Consider the following 19,360-nt stretch of genomic DNA (forward strand, 5'->3'; position numbering starts at 1 on the left):
GGTGGGATCACGGTAAGGTTGGCAAAGTGATAAAGCAGTCTGGGCACCATTATCATTTCTGTTATGGCCACCCGGCCGATGGGGGACAGGGGTAGAGTCTTCCAGAAACCCACCGCCGATCGTAGGCTCGCCAGCACTTTGCGGTGGTTATCATTCCCCAACAGATCTTTATGAAGGTAGAGCCGCACTCCCAGCTATCTGGGGGGCGATTTGTTCCATTTTAAGGTCTGGGTGCTCATCCTGATGTCTTGTGGTGCCAGGTGGGGGCTGAGTGGGTAGATCGTTGACTTTTCCCAGTTGACTCCGAGACCGGAGGTGTCTCCGAATTCTTGCAGGGTTGCCCATATCGAGGTGAGATCTACCGTAACGTCCCGGATGCAAATTAGCAGATCATCCGCGTATAATGATACGCAGTGTGTCGTTTCCGCGAGCGGAACATCCCATGCCGTTCCCTCTCGTCGTAACCGCATGGCCAGGGCCTCCACCGCCAACGCGAAGAGGAGGTGGGCGAGTGGACACCCTGGCCTGGTCCCCCTCTCAACCGGGAATGGAGCAGAGATGAGCTTGCCAACTCTCACCCTGGAGGGGAGTCAATCGTACAAGAGTTGCGTGTATGCCATCAATGTGGGGCCAATATTTAGCCTCCGGAGGACAGCAAACAAATGGGGCCATGACAAAGTATCGAACGCCTTCTTGAGATCAAAAATCAGGCATGCTGCGTGGGGGAATCTGCCCTGCACTCTATCTTGGATATGGAAGAGCCGTCGCAGATTATGCAAGGTGTTGCGTCTGGGTATGAAGCCTCATTGATCAGGGTGCACCAGGGTGGGGAGAAGTTGGCTTTAACGGTCGGCCGAGATCTTTGCCAGGATTTTACAAACTGTATTCAGGAGTGTTATGGGTCTGTACGAGGACGGGAGTGTGGGGTCCCTATGGGGTTTCAGAAAGGTCACCACCATGGATTCGCGAAATGACGCGGGTAGTATTCTTCTGGACAAGGCTTCCTCATAATTGGACGCTATGGGGTGGGGTACTATCTGGGCCGCGAATGTGCTGTAGTATTCCAGCGGGAACCCGTCCATTCCCAGCATCTTCTTCCTTGCCAAAGACCCAATGGCACGCTTTATATCGGAGGGTGTGATCTTACTGTCTAGGTCTTTCCTATCTGCAGGGGAGATTGTGGGGAGCGTCAGAGTGCCCAGAAATTGTGTTCCCTCACATGATGTCATCGGTGTTGGGTTGCGGTACACAGCTGCGTAGTGGGTGCGAAATATGTGCAGGATGTCTAGTTGGGAGTGTTGGAGACGCCCTGTCTCATCTACCAGCTCAGTGATAGGATGCGATGTCGTGTCCTGTTTGACCACCCATGCCAATAATGCTCTCTTGCCTTCCCTGTGTGTCCGTGTTGCATACACGCGGAAGTTGTATTTGCGTAGGTCCCGCAGTGCTTCTGCGTGCGCAAGCTTTGCCGCCGAGAGCTACGCTGCAGTGGTCCTCACTTGGTCCGCACCCCGGGACAAATCCGCTAGCGTGGACTCTGCTTTGTGTAGTGCCTGCTCCAGTGTTCTTCGTACCCCTAATACCTGTTGGATACAGTGTCCTCGGGCGCCAACCTTATATGCGTCCCACTCTACTGCTCTGGAAGAGGTTGAGCCTGGGTTGTGTAAAGTGTTCCCGGATAAATTCCCTGTGTATATGTCCAAAGGCCTGATCAGAGAGGCATTCCTGGGGAAGTTTCCATGTGGGGACCGGGGGGTGGGGTGGTCTCCACCTAAGGGTCACGATGTGTTTGTCGTGGTCCGATACTATCCGCCCCAAATAGTCAGCGCATTGTATTTTGGGCAGGAGATCTGTGGAACACAGGAATCTGTCGAGCCTCACCCGTAGGTCATGGGGAATAGAGTGAAAGGAGTACAATCTGGCGTCTAGGTTCTGTGTTCTCCAGGCGTCTTTCAATGCCCAATGGTCTACCCATTTGCGGAAACGTTCCATTTGTTTGTGTGCTGGGGAGTGAGTTGGAGGAGGGTGTGAGCTATCTAAGTGCTGGGGGCGTAAACACAACCCAAGAGTATCGGCTGACCTTCTAGGAGGCCTGTTATAATTACATATCGCCCAGCTTTGTCGATAAAACAGGTTTGTTCCTTAAATGGTACACCAGGTCTGATCCATACTAGTGTACCTCTGGCGAAGGCGTGGTGCAAACTATCCCCCGCCATTTTCTATGAAGGCGGCCTACCTCTGGTTCTGTCAGGTGTGACTCCTGTAGGAGGGCCACCTGTGCCTGTTGCCTTTTAATGTAGGTGTATACCGAATACCTCTTAGTGGCCTTGTGCATACCCCTGACATTCAAAGTCACAAATTTTAAGTCTGTGTTCGGCGTTTTAGGGGCCATGCTTCACCTATGCAGTCTGTGACCCTCTCTGAGTGTCCGTTTCCTCATATCCGACCCATCCCCTCGGCCTTTCCCCACCCCATCAATATGGGGAGGTCTGCTGTGAGTATGCACTCTTCCCCCCGCCCACCTCAGGGTGTCTAAGATACTAAGAACATAAAGAGGGACTAACCGTAACTCTGGGGAACAGTCCCAAGTCCCAACTTGGGGGACTTATTGCTCAGGCAATACGTTTAAACTGTTTGTCATTCGTGTTCTTTAGTTCGTTGTTACGGGGTGGTGGCTGGGCATCTCCCCGGCTGCTGCCGGCTCCGCTACAGAGTGAGATGAACTTCAGAAATGTACCCTCAGGCATCACAGTTGTTCCGGTTCTTTGGAACGGATTTGGAGCAATGCAGTTCAGTGTGGTCTCCGTGGTGAGTCCTGTCAGCTGTCACCGTCCTGCGGTCAGACGTCTGGGTGGTGGCGTATTTCCGTGGCGGTCATCTCAAGTTAAGCCATGTTTACTGTGCGGTCCGGGTCTGTATGTAGCTGCTATAGTAGCATGTCTGCTGTTTGGGGCGTCACTATCGGGGGCGACATGGAGCCTTCTCGGGAGGCAGATGCATCACTGCCCTCATCCACAGAACTGAATAGGTGAGGGCCTCCTTCCATGTCCGAACCTCCCCCCGCGGGGTCAAGGTCGGCCACCGCCTGTATCGCCTTCCTGCGCTCCGCTATGATTTGCGTGAGGTCCAGGGAACCAGTTCCAGTCGGACTAGATCTGACACTAAGCTGCGTTAGGGTGAATTTACGGCCCTGTCGTCGTGACAGTCGTGGTGGTTGATCGTTTTGCGTGTCCGCTGTGTTCGGACGATGATGTGCATGCTGTTCCACCCAGGCAGCTGCGTCCTTCGGGTCTGTAAAGAAGTGTGTTGTGCCTTCGTAGATGACCTTGAGTTTGGCCGGGAACAGGAGAGCGTATTGAATGTTCTTTTGGCGAAGTGCGCGTTTCACCGCCTAGAAGTTGGCCCTCTGTTGTTGCACATCTTGGGAATAGTCGGGGAAGAGCATTACCTGCTTATCCTCCACCTGCAGTCGCCCAGGTTTCCTGGCCGCACGGAGGATAGGGTCTCTGTCCTGAAAGTGCAGGAGTTTCATCAGGAATGGTCGCGGGGGCAGGCCTGGATTGGGTCTTTGCGCTGGGACCCAGTGTGCTCGTTCAATGGTAGGGAGTCAAATCTTTGGCAGGTGTAAGAGTTGCGATCCAGGCCGTGACGTATTTGATTGGGTCTGCCCCTTCCGCCCCCTCTGGCAGATTTATGACTCGGATGTTGCTCCTCCGGGAGCGTCCCTCCAAATCGTCCGTTTTATATTCTAGAGCCTTGATCCGGGATTGCAGTTTTTTGATAGCGTGATGGTGTTGTTGTACTTACGGTCTATTGCCTGTACGGTCTTCTCACTCAGGGTTACTTTGTCCGTTAGCTTCCTGTGGTTGTCCCGGAGAATGTTGAAATCGGTGGCTAGAGTATCAAATTTGTTTTCCATCGTCACTCTGGAGTGCTCTATGGCAGCGAGGACTTGATCTAATTTTCTGGACATGGAGTCTTCTCTGGTGGGTTCCTCCTGTGATCCAGTCGGTAATGATGGCTGAGGCGTTATCTTCTGTGGTTCTGCTGTGTGGGTGGTCCCCGTCGCCCATTGACGACCCATGATGGGGGGGGGCTTAGATCCTTTTTGCGAGTTGTCGTGGCCAACGGCCGTTAGGCAGGGTCCAGCGTCCTCGGCTATCCACCAAGTTGCCGCGCCCGACACTTACGTCTGATGTAGGACTGGTTCGTATTGGCAAACCGGGGCGTCGACCCTCTGGGAGGTGGTAGCTTCCAATCTTTGGAGGGGACTCGGAGGTACAGCAGAGCGACGGCGCTGCGGCCACAGCCCTGTGTCTTGAGGGTGATCAGTCCCGGTGGGCCTTACACAGTGTCACAGTGGCGCCGACGATAAGTTGCATCTGACGATAGCCTTAATGGCTTGATCAATTCCGGTTCTGTAGCCACTCCGAAGGGGAGGCCTCTGCGTCGCACCCCGATCCTCTATACTGGGGTCACACGGCCTATAGAGGCCTGCCTTTGATCGCCGCGTCTTTCTCCACCCCTTCGTGCTCTTCGGATCGCCGGCGGGGGAAAATGAGGAATGGCACGCAGTTGAGTCCGTACTCCGTATGTGAATTGGGGTGTAGACCAGTATATTCTCCTTTCTACAATGATAGACCGGGGTATTACCCCATCAGGCCGCGTGGTGTGTTGATGTGGTGGCTTTTGACTGTTCTTGCCGTCTCTTTCGGTACTGCCAGGCCTGTTCAGGGCACATGGCTGCAGGAGTGGTGCAGGCCTGTTCAGCGCACACGGCCGCAGGAGTGGTCCAGATCGCTGTAGGATGTCTCGCGGCCCATGTGTTGAGGCCTCCTCTCCGCCCAACTAACCTGCAGCGCAGCGTGGTTCCCGCCATGCAGAGGGTGCAGCGCGGGTGATATGAGCCGTTACCAGGGACGCATGAGGACAGCCACTCTCGCTGTTCAGGTAGCGTGGGCATTCCCCTCCACGTCCCGGCCTGGCCTGGCGCGCACCTTCCCACCGCTTCTCCCATCACGCGGGGCCGCAGCAGTGGAGAGGGGACCTGGCGAGAGTGGGCTCCCCGTCGCAGTCCGCTGGAGCCTCGCGGAGCCCCTCCCCCTCGGCCCGTCAGGTTTCGGCTGATGCCTGGCCGCCGGTCTGGGGACATTGCTCCCTCACCTGGGGCCCGCTGGTATGCCGCCTTCTTTCGTGGTCCTTGATCTGCCGGGGCCGAGCCACCCACGGTCCACAGCGGGCGCCGCTGCTCTATCGGGAGGCCGCCATCTTAGAGGGCCGTGCTCGGGAACAGCATGCGGGGCGCTCCGGGCGCGTTGCAGTCCGTGTACCGGTGTTATGAGCACATCGGGGCAATCCTGCAGTATTCCGGTCACAATTGATGCCCTTGCTGCTGTTGTGGGATGCGAGGGTGTTACATGGGCGGCAGATGACGCAGGCCGGCAGCCGGGGCCTAAGGGAAAGTGATCCGCCATCTTCAGTGGCTCGGCCACGCCCCCGTCCTCCCTAGACTCTTATACTATTTTTCCAACCTGCCCTTATACGTCCCAACCAAATTTTGCTGAGATATCGAGAAAAGGGTCAGGCAATTTGTCTGGGGTGCCGAATGCTGCAGAGTTACGTTGTTGAAACTGTATGCACCTGCCTGTCCCCGATGTGCCCTGGTAAATGCAGATTTGCTCCACATGCTCTGGTCCTGCCCCACTATACACACTTATTGGCAGGGTGTTTTGACCAGGCTGTCAATCTGTACGGAGCGCCTTGCCCTACATTTGTGGGAGGTATGTGTGCTGGGTTTATTTCCTAGGACTCAGAAACACAAGATAACCAGCAGATTTCTCGACCTGGGATTCCTAACCCCTGAGCGACATATCACACGCAGGTAGAAGCCCTCAGAACCCCCTCCAATTGAGGCTTGGTTACAGTCATTCTTGGTGTGGGCACAAGCGGAGATTGCATTTTTGCACACAGAAGATGCTTTGAGACTGCGCAAATATCCGGCGGCTGCTAGTTGGGACGCAATACTAACAGACTTCCGGGCACCCATGCAAGACAATGATGGGATTGGAACTAACCATTGAGCTCGCTGGGTTCAGTGAAACAGATGATTGTCATCTCCACGAGCTGATGCTTTTTCAAACTGCTACACTTCTATTTCCATTAAATGAGGCCCCACTGAGCTGTATCTCTGTCTCCATATTCACAGCTGCAGCTGATCACTTGCTTAGAGTGTGTAGATTGGGGAGGAGGGGTCGATAAGGGTGAAAAAAATTGTTAACACAGGGTCCAGTCGTTACGTTAGATTTTGTTTTTCACACAATGGAATCTTTGTATTACTATTGGGACGATGTGCTACATTGGGGAAACTCTTGCAGAGTCATATGTAAAGACCTCACTGATTTGTTGAACACAGAAAGATTACTTACTCGATCCCAATTATTTATCGAAGGCAATATTTGTTGCTGTACTATATCATTTACATGTACTGTATGAACAGCATGTGACTCTGAACCTCCTACCTTGTCTTTATGTACAATGTCAACCGAGCATATTAATGACAAAATGTAATAAAGAAATTAAAACAAAAAAAAAAGAAATTGGTCCAAAACATCAAATTGTGGAATTAAATGAGTATATTCATATACAATTAGTATCTGACAAATACATCGGGGTTCGAGGTGGGAGAGTCTATACAGCCTTTATAGATTTCTCCACAGCTTTTGACAAGGTTGATCGTCCTTTGCTGTGGAGGAAACTATCGGATCTTGGAATGCCATCTTTGTTGTTGGACTTAGTTCAGGATCTTCATTCTGACACCTGGTGCAGAGTTCTTCAGGGTGGGGAAAGAGACTTATCCCAAGCCATTTCCTTGGCCAATGGACTAAAACAAGGGTGTTTATTGGCTCCATTACTTTTCTCCCTATATATATCTGATCTTCCCCAGTCTTTATCTTTGAGTGAAGGTATTGCCCCTGTCTTGGGGGATAAACCTATTATTTGTTTGTTGTATGCAGACGATATAAAAATATTTGACCTAACTCCGAAAGGATTAAATAAGCGTCTGCAGGTACTACACAAATATGCAGAGATTCACCACTTAAAGATAAATGTCTCAAAGAGCAAAGTCATGTGTATGACAGGAAAGAAAAAACAGATACATGGGAATTTTAAGTGGAATTTTAAGTGGTTGGTAGGTGGTCATGAGTTAGAAGTTGTAAAAACATATGTCTTTCTAGGGAAAATAGTTTCTGGTAACTTGAGTGTTAAGGCCCATATAGATAATAACATCCGGAAGGCAATGGCACAAGGTAAGGGTTTAGGTGCCCTTTATAATGCCACAGGCAAAAGACATTTTGCCTATTTGCTAGAGGCCTTCCGTGCTAAAATCCCGGCCTCCCTACTTTATCGTATTGAATTGCTTGATTTGGGGCAATGGGGTTTTTTACATACAATAGAGGGAAGACTCTTACGGTACCCAACTATGGTTAACACTGCTTGTACTGTGGCTTCCCTTAGGTTAGAATTTGGTATCCGTAGTAGCTGGGTCCAGGGCCTAGCTGGGATAGTACGATGGGTCTCTTGTCTGGTTAAAGAAAGACCGGATACTTTACGTTACTTCATACAAAAAGAACTATTGGGATCCCTAAAGGAGCATTCTTTAATCGTAAAGAATTTTAGAAGGGCTGTAGCTCTATTGCAATTGGAGGAATCAACTCTTTTTACGCTATCTGCACAACAGCTGAAGTCCTCCCTAAAACTGGCTACATGGAATTTGAGTTTTGGTATGGATAGGGATACTCTTATTCTGAAGAAAGGCGTCTCTTCGGTAATAGACTCCTATCTATTTAAAAACATGCAACCCTACGTTTCTTGGAATCTTCCTCATGGAATACTGCGCTTCTGGTTCCTTGTGAGGCAGGACCTTCTTCCTTTAAACAATTTATTATTCAAATGGTATGGTTCCTCAGCAATGTGCAATCAATGCAATAAATCTATCCAGGACATTGCTCATGTTCTTTTTGTATGTCCGGCCCTTATGTTATATAGGCGAAAGTGGTTGAGACCCATTTGTTTAAAATTAAGTATTTTATCATCTAGCTCTTTAATGGATGCCATTTATAATCCGCCTAATGAAATGTTTTGCTATAAAATGTATAACTTTTTTTAATGCTTTCTAGACATATTAGTAGTCATGAAATTGCTCTTCTTACTTATTCTCATATTTGTATGTAAACAGTATTTTCCTTCTATGCTATTCTTTTATGTGGATCTCATGTGAGTTCCAAAATCATAAATAAATAAATTGAATTGACTGTGCTCTCTTTGCATGTTGAATGTCAGGGAGTTTGATATTTTGCATTCGATTTACAAAGGCATGTAAGAGTATGCAAAATATTAATTCTCTAGTACTACTACTTCCTGTACTTGTCAATGCTGTTGTAAACAGCCCCATGTGTATTGCCTTTGTATCCTTTTCTAACAGGGGTCAATGTTTCCCAGCTTTTTTGCAGGCCCCTGCTCTCAAACAGACTCCTTATCAGTGATGCTCCCACTTTATATTATTGGTCTTGTTATCTAGTCAGTGTCACGACTTCTACAAGCAACCCTCACTTTCTTAGTCACCCCTTTGTTCTATGTACTAATTAGCGCCCTAGCCACCAGATCCTTATATTGTCCTTTACTATCTACAGTTTTACTTAGTAGCAGATATTCTATTATTTCCATAGTGTCCCATGACATTTTCTAACCATGTTTTTTTCTTGCCCTGGATGGATTCGAATCGAAACTGTACATGTTATTTATAACTACTGATGCACCGTGATTCCCTGAAGAAACTTTAAAACAGGCTTTAGTGAAGTGTGTGCTATATAAAAGAATCTTACTGAAAAACAATAAAGAAATGTTTCTCCCTACGTCCTCTCTCCACCCCACACAACATACCTTCCAACAGCCTCTTTCTCACTTGGGATATAAGCACCTTTATTACATTTAACCCACTGGTGCATTTCCTGACCACCGACCACTCCGTGTGATCAAAACGCCATGTTCCTAGTACTCGGCTTTCATTTGGTACCTTAATGTGTTTGGGAGATATAGTTCTGTAAAAGTAAAGTCCAGTGATATGAGATTTGTTTAACAGGCAGAATGCGATCTGACAGCCCTATTGCAAAAGCTTATTTCTTACTATCCTCCTCCAGCCATACTCAACCACAAAAACCATAATCAATACTCCCATCTCCCTAAAAATCTTCATGCTCACTTTTCCTAATCAGAGCATCTCAAAATTGATACAAATGGTGCCTTGTGCAGTGAGAGGTGGATCTGATGATCAAAACCAGAAAAAAACTGACCCTTGTGTTCTATCTTTTACCTAGAATTGACTAGAGCCAGAGCAGAAAAGTCCCCTGAATGACATGTCTCTGTGTTTCTTGATCTTGTAAGACAAGCTAGACTGCATGTGTAGCTGTGGGCAGTGCAATCACCAAGGAGCCATTGTTGCCCCTAATCTTTCAGCATTATTTACTCCATCTTAAGACACCTTAGCCAAATCCATATCTTCAAAGTAGCAGCAAGTCAAGAGTGGTACCTTCAACTAGTGCTGGCTTTCTTACCCAACAGCATGTTGTATTTTTGGGTCTAGGATTATTGATTTTATCATTGTAAATATGGTCTCAGCAGAGAACTTAAAGCAGTGTTGGTTAAAAGCCAAGACTGTTTGAAGTTGTCACACTCTCCAGCGATGACAAAGAAGGTACTCCAATAACAAATAGTCTGTAGAGAATCTGCAGCTCTTAATGTTGGAGCAAAAAAATAATAATATATACATGTTTTCCTTACATAAAGGTACATAACATAAGTCACTAGGATATTCAACTTTCCATTTGCGTCCACATTTACACAGAAGTTTACACTAATGGGTCAGTTTTTGGACTGACATTAGCTAAGACCTTTTGATTTTACTAAAATTATATACGTATAATAAATATACTTGTTTAGGCTTTCTGTCAGCCCCCGTAATGTATTGGTTCTTTGTTGTCAGTCACATTTTTGTCCGTCCACTACTGCATACATCCTGGAGTAGTGGTTCAGTCTACTTCAACCACTGGCCAACTTCACTGTGAGTTAAGGCATTATGGTCTTTCACGAGGAGCATGTAGACACACAGTAGTTCCTTTCAGTGCCAAGGACTACTAATACAATGTGTGCATTTTTAGATCAAAAAATAGTTTTGCTTTTGGAAATTTTTTATTACATATATATTGGTGAGGGCCTGTCAGCTCCCCCAAACATAATGCTTTGTTTCAGAAAACCCATGACCAAACAAAGCAAGCAATGACAAAGCCAAAATGCTGGCAGCCAATGACAGAACTGTTGTCTTTCCCAATGCCTGCTAAAAGGGTAATCCAGTAAAGGTAAAGACTCCAGTTCACCCTACCTAATCTCCATCATCCACAATAAAGATTCAGAATGCTAACGCATCTCGAATTCAATAGTTTCAAAACAGAGATGCTAGTACCTGCCCAGACACACTTCTTAAAGATTCAAGATGTCCCATCACTGTGGCCATCTTTTGATGAAAAGATGCCCCTCAAATACATGTTAAAAAAAACTTGGGAGACATTTTGGACATATACCTTATACCGAATTCCAAATTGGAACAGTAGTAAAATCTTATTTTCACCAACAAAAGGGGATACAAAAATACTACAGCTTGGCATGCTATTGAACGCACGTCTTGACTATAGCAGTGATGTGACATCTGGTGTACCAGCTCAAAATGGTGCAAAAATTCAACAATGTGACCGTAAACACTTATCTTTAGACTCAACACCCTTGACTGTCTCCGAAATTAAAAGCACCACAGTCCAGTTTCTGGACAGTGATCCAGTCTGCAATAAATTTCAAAATACTCTCCCTCACTTACTGAGGGCTGGGAGGTTCTACCCATGTATACCCAGGGCAAGATTAAGATGGCTTTTACAGGGAGTACAGCCCGGGAGGTGTGGCATTCCCACATCTCCCAGGCTGTACTCATTACAAAAGCACATCTTCTAGGGGTGCCAGGAACCACATGCAGATGATGTCAAGGTGACAGACACTTCTCTGGCATTGCACCCAAACTCAAAAACGTTCTAACTGTGAAGTTCCTGATCGTTCTTAACTTCCTGCAATTCAGGAAGAAACTGAAAAGATACATTTGAGATCTAAACAACATTCCCTTTCCCTTCCTCCTCACTGTCAGTCCCACATGTTCACCCGCGTCAGTGCCTTGGAAATGCAAGTTAGCTCATGACAAGGTCAGTAGCCACCACAGGGTATCCTTGGAGGCAGACGTCAAGTGTAATCTCCTGCTCAAGGTCAAGTGACGCCAATGTCACGCTGACTCAGGAGAAACAGGGATGCATCAGGAAAGCCAGTGCCAGCGTTTGAAATAAGTTCAAGTAACTGTGTTCTCAGCAAGTATGATCTATGCAACAATGTTCTCTCTTTAAGGATATGTCAACGTAACCATGGCTGACACCATGACGATCTGTTGTGTTACAGTATGCTACTATTGACCATTATTAACTACTTGGCCTCGGCGCATACCTGCCTCCTCAGTTATGTTTTGTTCTGTTACTCTTCCCCAATTAGTTGGCCCGTTAGCGGTTCTCGGTAACATGATTACATGTGCTCAGGTGCCTAGAAGCAGTTGTGCTAAACAAATAAACAAAGAACGGCCCCATGTCTGCTGACTCCTGGTAGGGTTTTGAAACGTGTTGTGACATCGTGCACTTTGGAGCCTCTGCACAGGCCCAGTCCAGTGGCGCAAGGTAAAATGATGGAGCTCTTCTACCGAATGTAGGGGGCGCCAGAGTCGCCCGTATCTCACAGATTCCCATTATTGATCTTGAGAAAAATGGGGGCCCTCTGGTGGGTTTGGGGCCCCTCTGAAGTCCCTGCGCCCCCGGCCCAGTCAGCGCCCGCCTGTCCCGGGCGCGCGCTCATCTCTGCAGCTCTCGAGGCCGCAGGGGTACATACCTCAGGGGCGACGAGCAGACGTTTGAAAGCCACCCTTGGCAGTGAACCTACGGTCGGAGAGTGATAGATGTAATGTTTGCTTTCCTCTCACTTTACCCAGCAGAGCCCAGCCTGCGCCCTGTCACATCTGAGAGAGGCTCCTGCGAGAGCAGCGCCCTCGCTTCCATCCGTGGAACGATATTGCCAAAAGTAAAAGCACGCGGCTTCAAAAACAGGAACAGGCCTGGGACCCAGCGCGCGCTTCCAGGAAAGTCTAACAGAAGCAAACAATCCAAGCAGACACATTGAATCTGTCAAAATCTCCGATAGCCCAAGGCAAGAAGCAGAACAGGAAACAAAGAGATAGGATGAAAATGAGAGGGCGCTGTGGGAATGTTTCTCTCCTGACCGCCTTCCAACATACACTGATTTCATTATAAGAGCCAGAGTGTCTGGCGCATACAAGAGCGTATTTATTGCACAGGTACCAAGGGCATGAGGTCCACAAAGACCAAAGGGGTTGCATGCCATATTACATGCTGTGCCTCTTAAACAAACACACAAACTGGTAACATATAAACTACAAGTCCCAGAATGCAAAGTGCTGCTCACTAAAAAGTCATGACTGGATGAAATCGTTACACATGACAAGCAGCCACTGGAGCAGCTGTGCATATCAAAAATACATTAAGTCCCCAACTCCAAACTTGATCAGAGAGTTCCCAAAACCTAAACTATGGTGACAATTGTGTCAATGGGAGTTGTACATGCCACCAGAAAAGAATGAGGCATTTTAACAGCAAGTAATAAAAAAACGACAGCAGGGATACCTTGTTCCACGCAAGTCTTCATTTAACACGTGAATGCATTTTGGGAGTTGTAGTGACTAACCACCCCTATAAGTACGAATTGGGCTATATCATTTAGATTACAGTGGTCTCTACAACGTATAACTGGGTTTGAACCTGGTGCTCCCGGTGACGATGTCGCCTGCCAATCTAATCTCTTATTAAAACAATAACAGCTGACACTTTCCAGCGGGAGTCGGTATTGCTTGCAGTTTTCAGATGTCAGCAATGAGCTGCAGAGACATTATTTGAATCTGGTTTAGTGAATTTTCCGCCATGACAACTTCGAGTCTAGGTTGAGAAATACCCCGAAACTGCAGGATTTTCCACAAATGCAAATAAGTAAGTGAAAACCGCGTCACCGCGAGAGGCGCGAGTTGCAACTGTGTGGGAAGAGTGCAGTGTGTTGTATTTGCATTTAGGTAGCGCTTTCTGCCCTTGATGAGAAGCAGAAGCGCTATAGCGTGAATGAGAAAGGCCACAAATGATCATGGTCAATGGGAGCTGGGACCGGTGAAAACACTCAACAGCTCGAAAGGCTCGTTGAAATAAACTGTAGGCCACCCCTTCAAAAATGAACCGGAAGAGACTATTAAAAGGGACATATGTTTGAAATCAAGCACAATCGAGTGGTCTCGTCAGTGAAAAGCCAGCGTCTGTAAAACTGTCTAAACAAAAAACGTGTCTCACTCCCAAATTTACACAAAGCAGCTTCCACATTGAGCCGTGTGTGCAGAAGGGGGCTGCCTGACCCGTGCACTTGGGGGTAGCCATTTCAAAACAAACAATGCCGTCTCAAAAAAAACCTCTTCAAGTCACCCACGTGATACTTCCAGGTGTCTCTCATTCAGAAACAAAGGGCTCTTAATTTCCCTTTTCTTTTTCCCACACTTGAAATCCACTCTTTTTGCCTACTATCCAAATTAAACTCGGTGCCTGGCCGTCATGGTTTCAATAATGTTAGTTCAAGCAACAGCGCGTTCTGCTGCGGGCTAAGTCACACATACAAAAAGCCACAGGCGTTGTGCGGCAACAGAGAACCAAATTATGCGGCAGAGTCCAGTAAATGTTTCTCCAAAGAAAGGTAAATTATGCAGCAGGCAATTTACACAACCAGTGTATTGCATTATCTTCCAGCTATCTTGAAATGTTAGCACACTTTGACACAAGAGTGATCACAGAAAGGACTACATTCCTACATACGTTTGTCAAAGTACACACTTTCGGCAGAACCTATACAAAAAGTTATACAAAAACAATTCACAATTTTGTTTTGCGAAGTAGCACAGAATACTATTTTAATAACAATTTCTTTCCACCCCGAGTAAAGATTATGTAAAACATATGTAGTGCAGCACTCAGAAAACATGCGTATGTGTGCACAAAGTTTGCACCATAGGGTGTGCCTCTTTTATTCAGCACGTCCCAGTTAATTTCTAAATCTGGTTTTCTGTTTCTAGTTTACCTTGTGTTGACACAACAGGACCGTTGGAAACACCCCTTTCTATTAAGAAACAGTACTGCACGATAGTACAGCATAATAATAATTATACATATGTCTCGCCAGAAGCAAGTTTTGGATTCCAGTCACTGAACTTTAAAAAAGACAGAGCTGTGCCCTCTTTGGGGTTCTACTGAATGAAGTGTGTGTGCCATCTTGAAAGGAAACGTGCTTGAGTATACTATTTATGACGACAATATCAGTATATGCGAAGTGGAAAAATAATTGCACAGAAAGATTCACCCATCCACTCATTTGTTTGATTTACAAGTATGTATTTAAGTGTGTTTGGTTACTGATGCAGACATAAACTCTACCCCAGATCCATCAACTAGGGATGATTATATGATTTGGCAAAAGGTATCCCCCAATTCAAATGCCAGCAGCTGAAAGTTTAAGAGTTGGGTTATTATGTGTGTCAAGTGTGGTGTCACATACAGTATGCCGCGATTTAAATAACTTTTGATCCATTTAGTTCAGTGCCTGGTGATCCAGTGATATAAATTGATACTGTGATGAAGTAGTGAGGTTTGCAGTGATCTTACTCTGTAAAATGAAACACGTTGGGGTCTGGCGACATCAAGTGGGGTTATGATGAGGTGAGAAGCTGAAAGGAGTAATGTGGTGGTGAAATAAAGTGTGTGTGGATCTTGTGATGCTGTGGTAAGGTAACTTGTGGTGTCCTGCTGCAAAGAGCTTCTTTGACATAAGTGGTCTGATCTCAGGATTTGTGGCATTACTTTAAAGGGAATGACGCTATAAAATAAGAAGTATGCAGACCAAGTGTTAAAGTAAAATGAGAAAAGACTACTGATGTATAGGATGTGGTTATTGTGTGTAACAATAAGGATGTTTTAAAGTGTGGCCTGTGGTGAGTAACTACAGAATGAGGCTCTGGGGAATCATTGGTTTCTGCAGTGTCCTACTGTTATGAGGTCTTGTGGAATTGATGGTGAGTAATGTGGGATATAGAGGAAATCCGAGCCTGATGCACAGCGAGTGTGTGATGCAGGGTAATCCGAGGCTGATGCACAGCGAGTGTGTGATGCAGGGGGAATCTGAGGCTGATGCACCGTGAGCGTGTGATGCAGGGGTAATCCGAGGCTGATGCACCGTGAGCGTGTGATGCAGGGGTAATCCGAGGATGATGTATAGTGAATGTGTGATACAGGGGTAATCCGAGGCAGACACACAGCGAGTGTGTGATGCAGGGGAATCTGAGGCTGATGTACCGAGAGCTGGTGAAGCAGGGGTAATCCGAGGCTGATGCACCGTGAGCGTGTGATGCAGGGGTAATCCGAGGACGATGTATAGTGAATGTGTGATACAGGGGTAATCCGAGGCAGATGCACAGCGAGTGTGTGATGCAGGGGAATCAGAGGCTGATGTGTAGTGAATGTGTGATACAGGGGTAATCCGAGGCAGATGCACAGCGAGTGTGTGATGCAGGGGAATCAAGGATGATGTACCTTGAGCGTGTGATGCAGGGGTAATCCGAGGCTGATGCACAGCGAGTGTGTGATGCAGGGATAATCTGAGGATGCTGTACAGTGAATGTGTGATGCAGGGGTAACACTAGGTTGATGCACCGTGAGCGGTAATCCACTGGCGTAACAAAACTTGAGTGGGCCCCCCTCCGGACTATATCTGGAGCCCTAGGGCCAGAGTTCTGTGCTGAGGGTACCCCTTCGAGTTTGGGCCCCCCCCCCCGCACTGCCTGGGCTGCGGGGGCCTGTGTTACGCCACTGGGATAATCTAAGGATGCTCGACAGTGAATGTGTGATGCAGGGGTAATCCGAGGCTGATGCACAGTGAATGTGTGATGCATGGGTAATCTGAGGCTGATTTATGGTGAATGTGATGCAGGGGTAATCTGAGGCTGATGCACAGTGAGTGTGTGATGCAGAGGTAATCCGATGCTGATGCACCATGAGTGTGTGAAGCAGGGGTAATTCGAGGCCGATGCACAGTGAATGTTTGATGCAGAGGTAATCCGAGGCTGATGCACCATGATTGTCTGAAGCAGGGGTAATTCGAGGCCGATGCACAGTGAATGTTTGATGCAGGGGTAATCCGAGGCTGATGCACAGTGAGTGTGTGATGCAGGGGTAATCTGAGGCTGCTGTACTGTGAATGTGCGCTGCAGGGGTAATCCAAAACTGATGCACCATGAGTGTGTAAAGCAGGGTAATCCGAGGCTGATGCACAGTGAATGTGCGATGCAGGGGAAATCCGAGGCTGATGCACAGTGATTGTGTGATGCAGGGGCAATCCAAGGCTGATGCACCGTGAGTGTGTAAAGCAGGGTAATCCAAGCCTGATGCACCATGAGTGTGTGATGCATGGGGGGTAATCTGAGGCTGCTGTACAGCGAATGAGGGATGCAGGGTTAATCCGAGGTTCATGCACCACGAGTGTGTGATGCAGCATAGTGAATGTGATATGCAGGGGTAATCCGAGGCTGCTGCAAAATCTCAAACTGCTGCACAGTGAGTGGCCGTGCAATGCATGGATTTTCTGTGGTTGCTGCTCAGGGACTATGTGGTGCACAATGAATCTGAGGATGCTGCAGTGACTGTATGTGTAGTCGCTGTGTGCCTGCACACAGTGACTGATGGTAATTTAAGGCAGCATGCAGTGGCTGTGATTTGAGGCTGCTGCACACTGGCAGTGTAACACAAGGTGATTCGAGGCCCCATCATAGTGACAGTGTGAGACAGGGAGCCTGGCAGTGAAGGGGGGTTATTCAAAGGTGGCCTGAGGCTGCAGCACACTGAGTGTGAAAGAACTCGCCGGATGCTGCTGCACAGTGACTTGTCACACAGAAGTGAATTGAAATTAGTCCTTGATATGAGCAACTGATGCTGCGTGTGCGATAAGTGTGGCTGCCAGCTGTGAAATAAGTGTATCCAGACTATGCTAGACATATCGGGAGAGCACGTGCATTCGCTCCGCGTGTGACTGCACAGGGCGGTGCGCACTAAAGGTGTGTTTAATACTTGATTTGTGGTACATAGTGGACTCTTGTTAAGTTTTTGATCCAACCCTTGAGCCCTCGCGATGCCTGTCCCGGAGCGCGCGGGGGTGGGGTTCTGCCATTGACTACTGGGGGAGGGCTGTACACATGGGAGCTGCCGGTGCTTCACGCCAGCCAGAGGCCAGCACGAGGAGTCCGGAATCTGTGCACAGGGAGTGCAGGGGACACGGAGGTCTTTCCGAGCTATGTGCGGATAAGGGCTGAGAGTCAGAGTGTGGGGCAGGACAAAATGGATACTTGGGCTGGTGTGGGGGGTGGGGGAGAACCCCTTGGATGCCTGGATCAGTCCCAAGGGGGCAGCACACAGGGGATGCCTTGTCGGAAGGCTGCGCAGCTTGCGATAGGGAAGAACATACCGACTGCCTGTGTTAAACGTGTGGGGCAAGAAACGGGTGATTCTGGGGCCATGCTGCGCGCAGGCACGGGTTCATGTCCCAAGTGGTAGGACGCACACAGTGGCTGCCTTCAAGAGAGGGGTAGAGTAGTACACGGGCCTGCCTGCCTCACCGGGCAGCACACAGACTTCCTCCGAGGGAGAGGTACACAGTGGTACACGGGGCCTGCCTGACTCGAGGGGAGCACACATTGGCTTCCTCCGAGGGAGAGGGGCACAGTGGTACACAGGGAGGGGGTGCCTGTCTCACCAGGCAGCACACAGTGGCTGCCTCCTAGAGAGGGGTAGAGTGGTACACGGGACCTGCCTGCCTGTCTCACCGGGCAGCACACACTTGCTGCCTCCTAGAGAGGGGTAGAGTGGTACACAGGGGGTGCCTGTCTCAGGAGGCAGCACACAGTGGCTGCCTCCAAGAGAGGGGTAGAGTGGTACACAGGGGGTGCCTGTCTCGGGGAAGGAGGGGGGCAGCACATAGTGGCTACCTCACTGCAAGGTGTAGGGCAGCATACAGTGGCTGCCTCCAAGAGAGGGGTAGAGTGGTACACAGGGGGTGCCTGGCTCACCGGGCAGCACACAGTGGCTGCCTCCTAGAGATGGGTAGAGTGATACACGGGGCCTGCCTGTCTCAGGGGGCAGCACACAGTGGCTGCCTCCAAGAGAGGGATAGAGTGGTACACAGGGGGTGCCTGTCTCAGGGGGCAGCACACAGTGGCTGCCTCCAAGAGAGGGATAGAGTGGTACACGGGGCCTGCCTGTCTCACCGGGCAGCACACAGTGGCTGCCTCCTAGAGATGGGTAGAGTGGTACACAGGGGGTGCTTGTCTCAGGGGGCAGCACACAGTGGCTGCCTCCAAGAGAGGGGTAGAGTGGTACACGGGGCCTGCCTGTCTCACCGGGCAGCACACAGTGGCTGCCTGTCAGCACTGGGGACTCCACACACTGTGGCTGCCAGAGTTGGATGTGTGAGGCTGCCTGTGTCAACACTGGGGGCACCCCAGAGGGGCTCGGCGATGCGGGGTGCGCACTCTATGCACGCGGAGGTGGGGGCGGCAGGCTGGGGCTGCCGGGGTCCCGCGGAGGTCAGGGTGTCCTGCACTTACCGGAAGCCGTGGACGGCAGTAGCAGCCCAGCTCCAGTCCCCATGTGCCGGGCGCAGAGCAGCAGTAGCAGGCAGAGCCCCGGGCGGCAGCTCGTGGTCCCGATCACAGCCATGCGCGCAGCCCCCGTGCCCCGGCTCCAGCAGCAGCAGCAAGCCCCCGGCGCCCTCGCGCTCCCGCCTCTCGTGCAGCTTCAGCAGCAGAGCCCGGCGCACACTGCCTTCCCCTCCGCTGCACACACGCATTTTTCACACGCTCCTGTCACCCGCTTTGACGGAGGTTTGTGGAGAGGAGAAAAAAAAAGCGCAGGGATGAAAAGTGAGAATTTCTCAATTCCGCCTCCCCCGCCTCTAGGGCTCACTCCTCCCACCGCAGCTTCCACAATACTTTCCAGCACCTCTCCAGAAACCCAATTCGCCTTGCTGTGTCCCAGTACCCTCTCGGAGAACTCTTACCTCCAGTTTCTCGTCCCTTTCTAAAACT

General features: G+C 49.1%; 1 protein-coding gene across 8 annotated transcripts in view; it reads right to left on the reverse strand.

Annotated features, from left to right (window-relative positions):
- SCUBE2 (signal peptide, CUB domain and EGF like domain containing 2) overlaps positions 1 to 19,142 on the reverse strand; it is a 669,241-nt gene extending 650,099 nt beyond the window's left edge. For all 8 annotated transcript variants that reach the window (XM_086955987.1, XM_086955986.1, XM_086955985.1 and 5 more), the window contains exon 1: positions 18,881 to 19,142. In XM_086955987.1, the coding sequence (XP_086812113.1) occupies positions 18,881 to 18,992 (112 nt within the window). In that variant the 5' untranslated portion in view covers positions 18,993 to 19,142. The remainder of the gene's footprint in view (positions 1 to 18,880) is intronic.
- Between the last annotated feature and the right edge of the window lie 218 nt (positions 19,143 to 19,360).

Source organism: Lissotriton vulgaris, chromosome 2_1, assembly GCF_964263255.1.
Source record: "Lissotriton vulgaris chromosome 2_1, aLisVul1.2, whole genome shotgun sequence".
In the NCBI taxonomy this organism is placed as follows: domain Eukaryota; kingdom Metazoa; phylum Chordata; class Amphibia; order Caudata; family Salamandridae; genus Lissotriton; species Lissotriton vulgaris.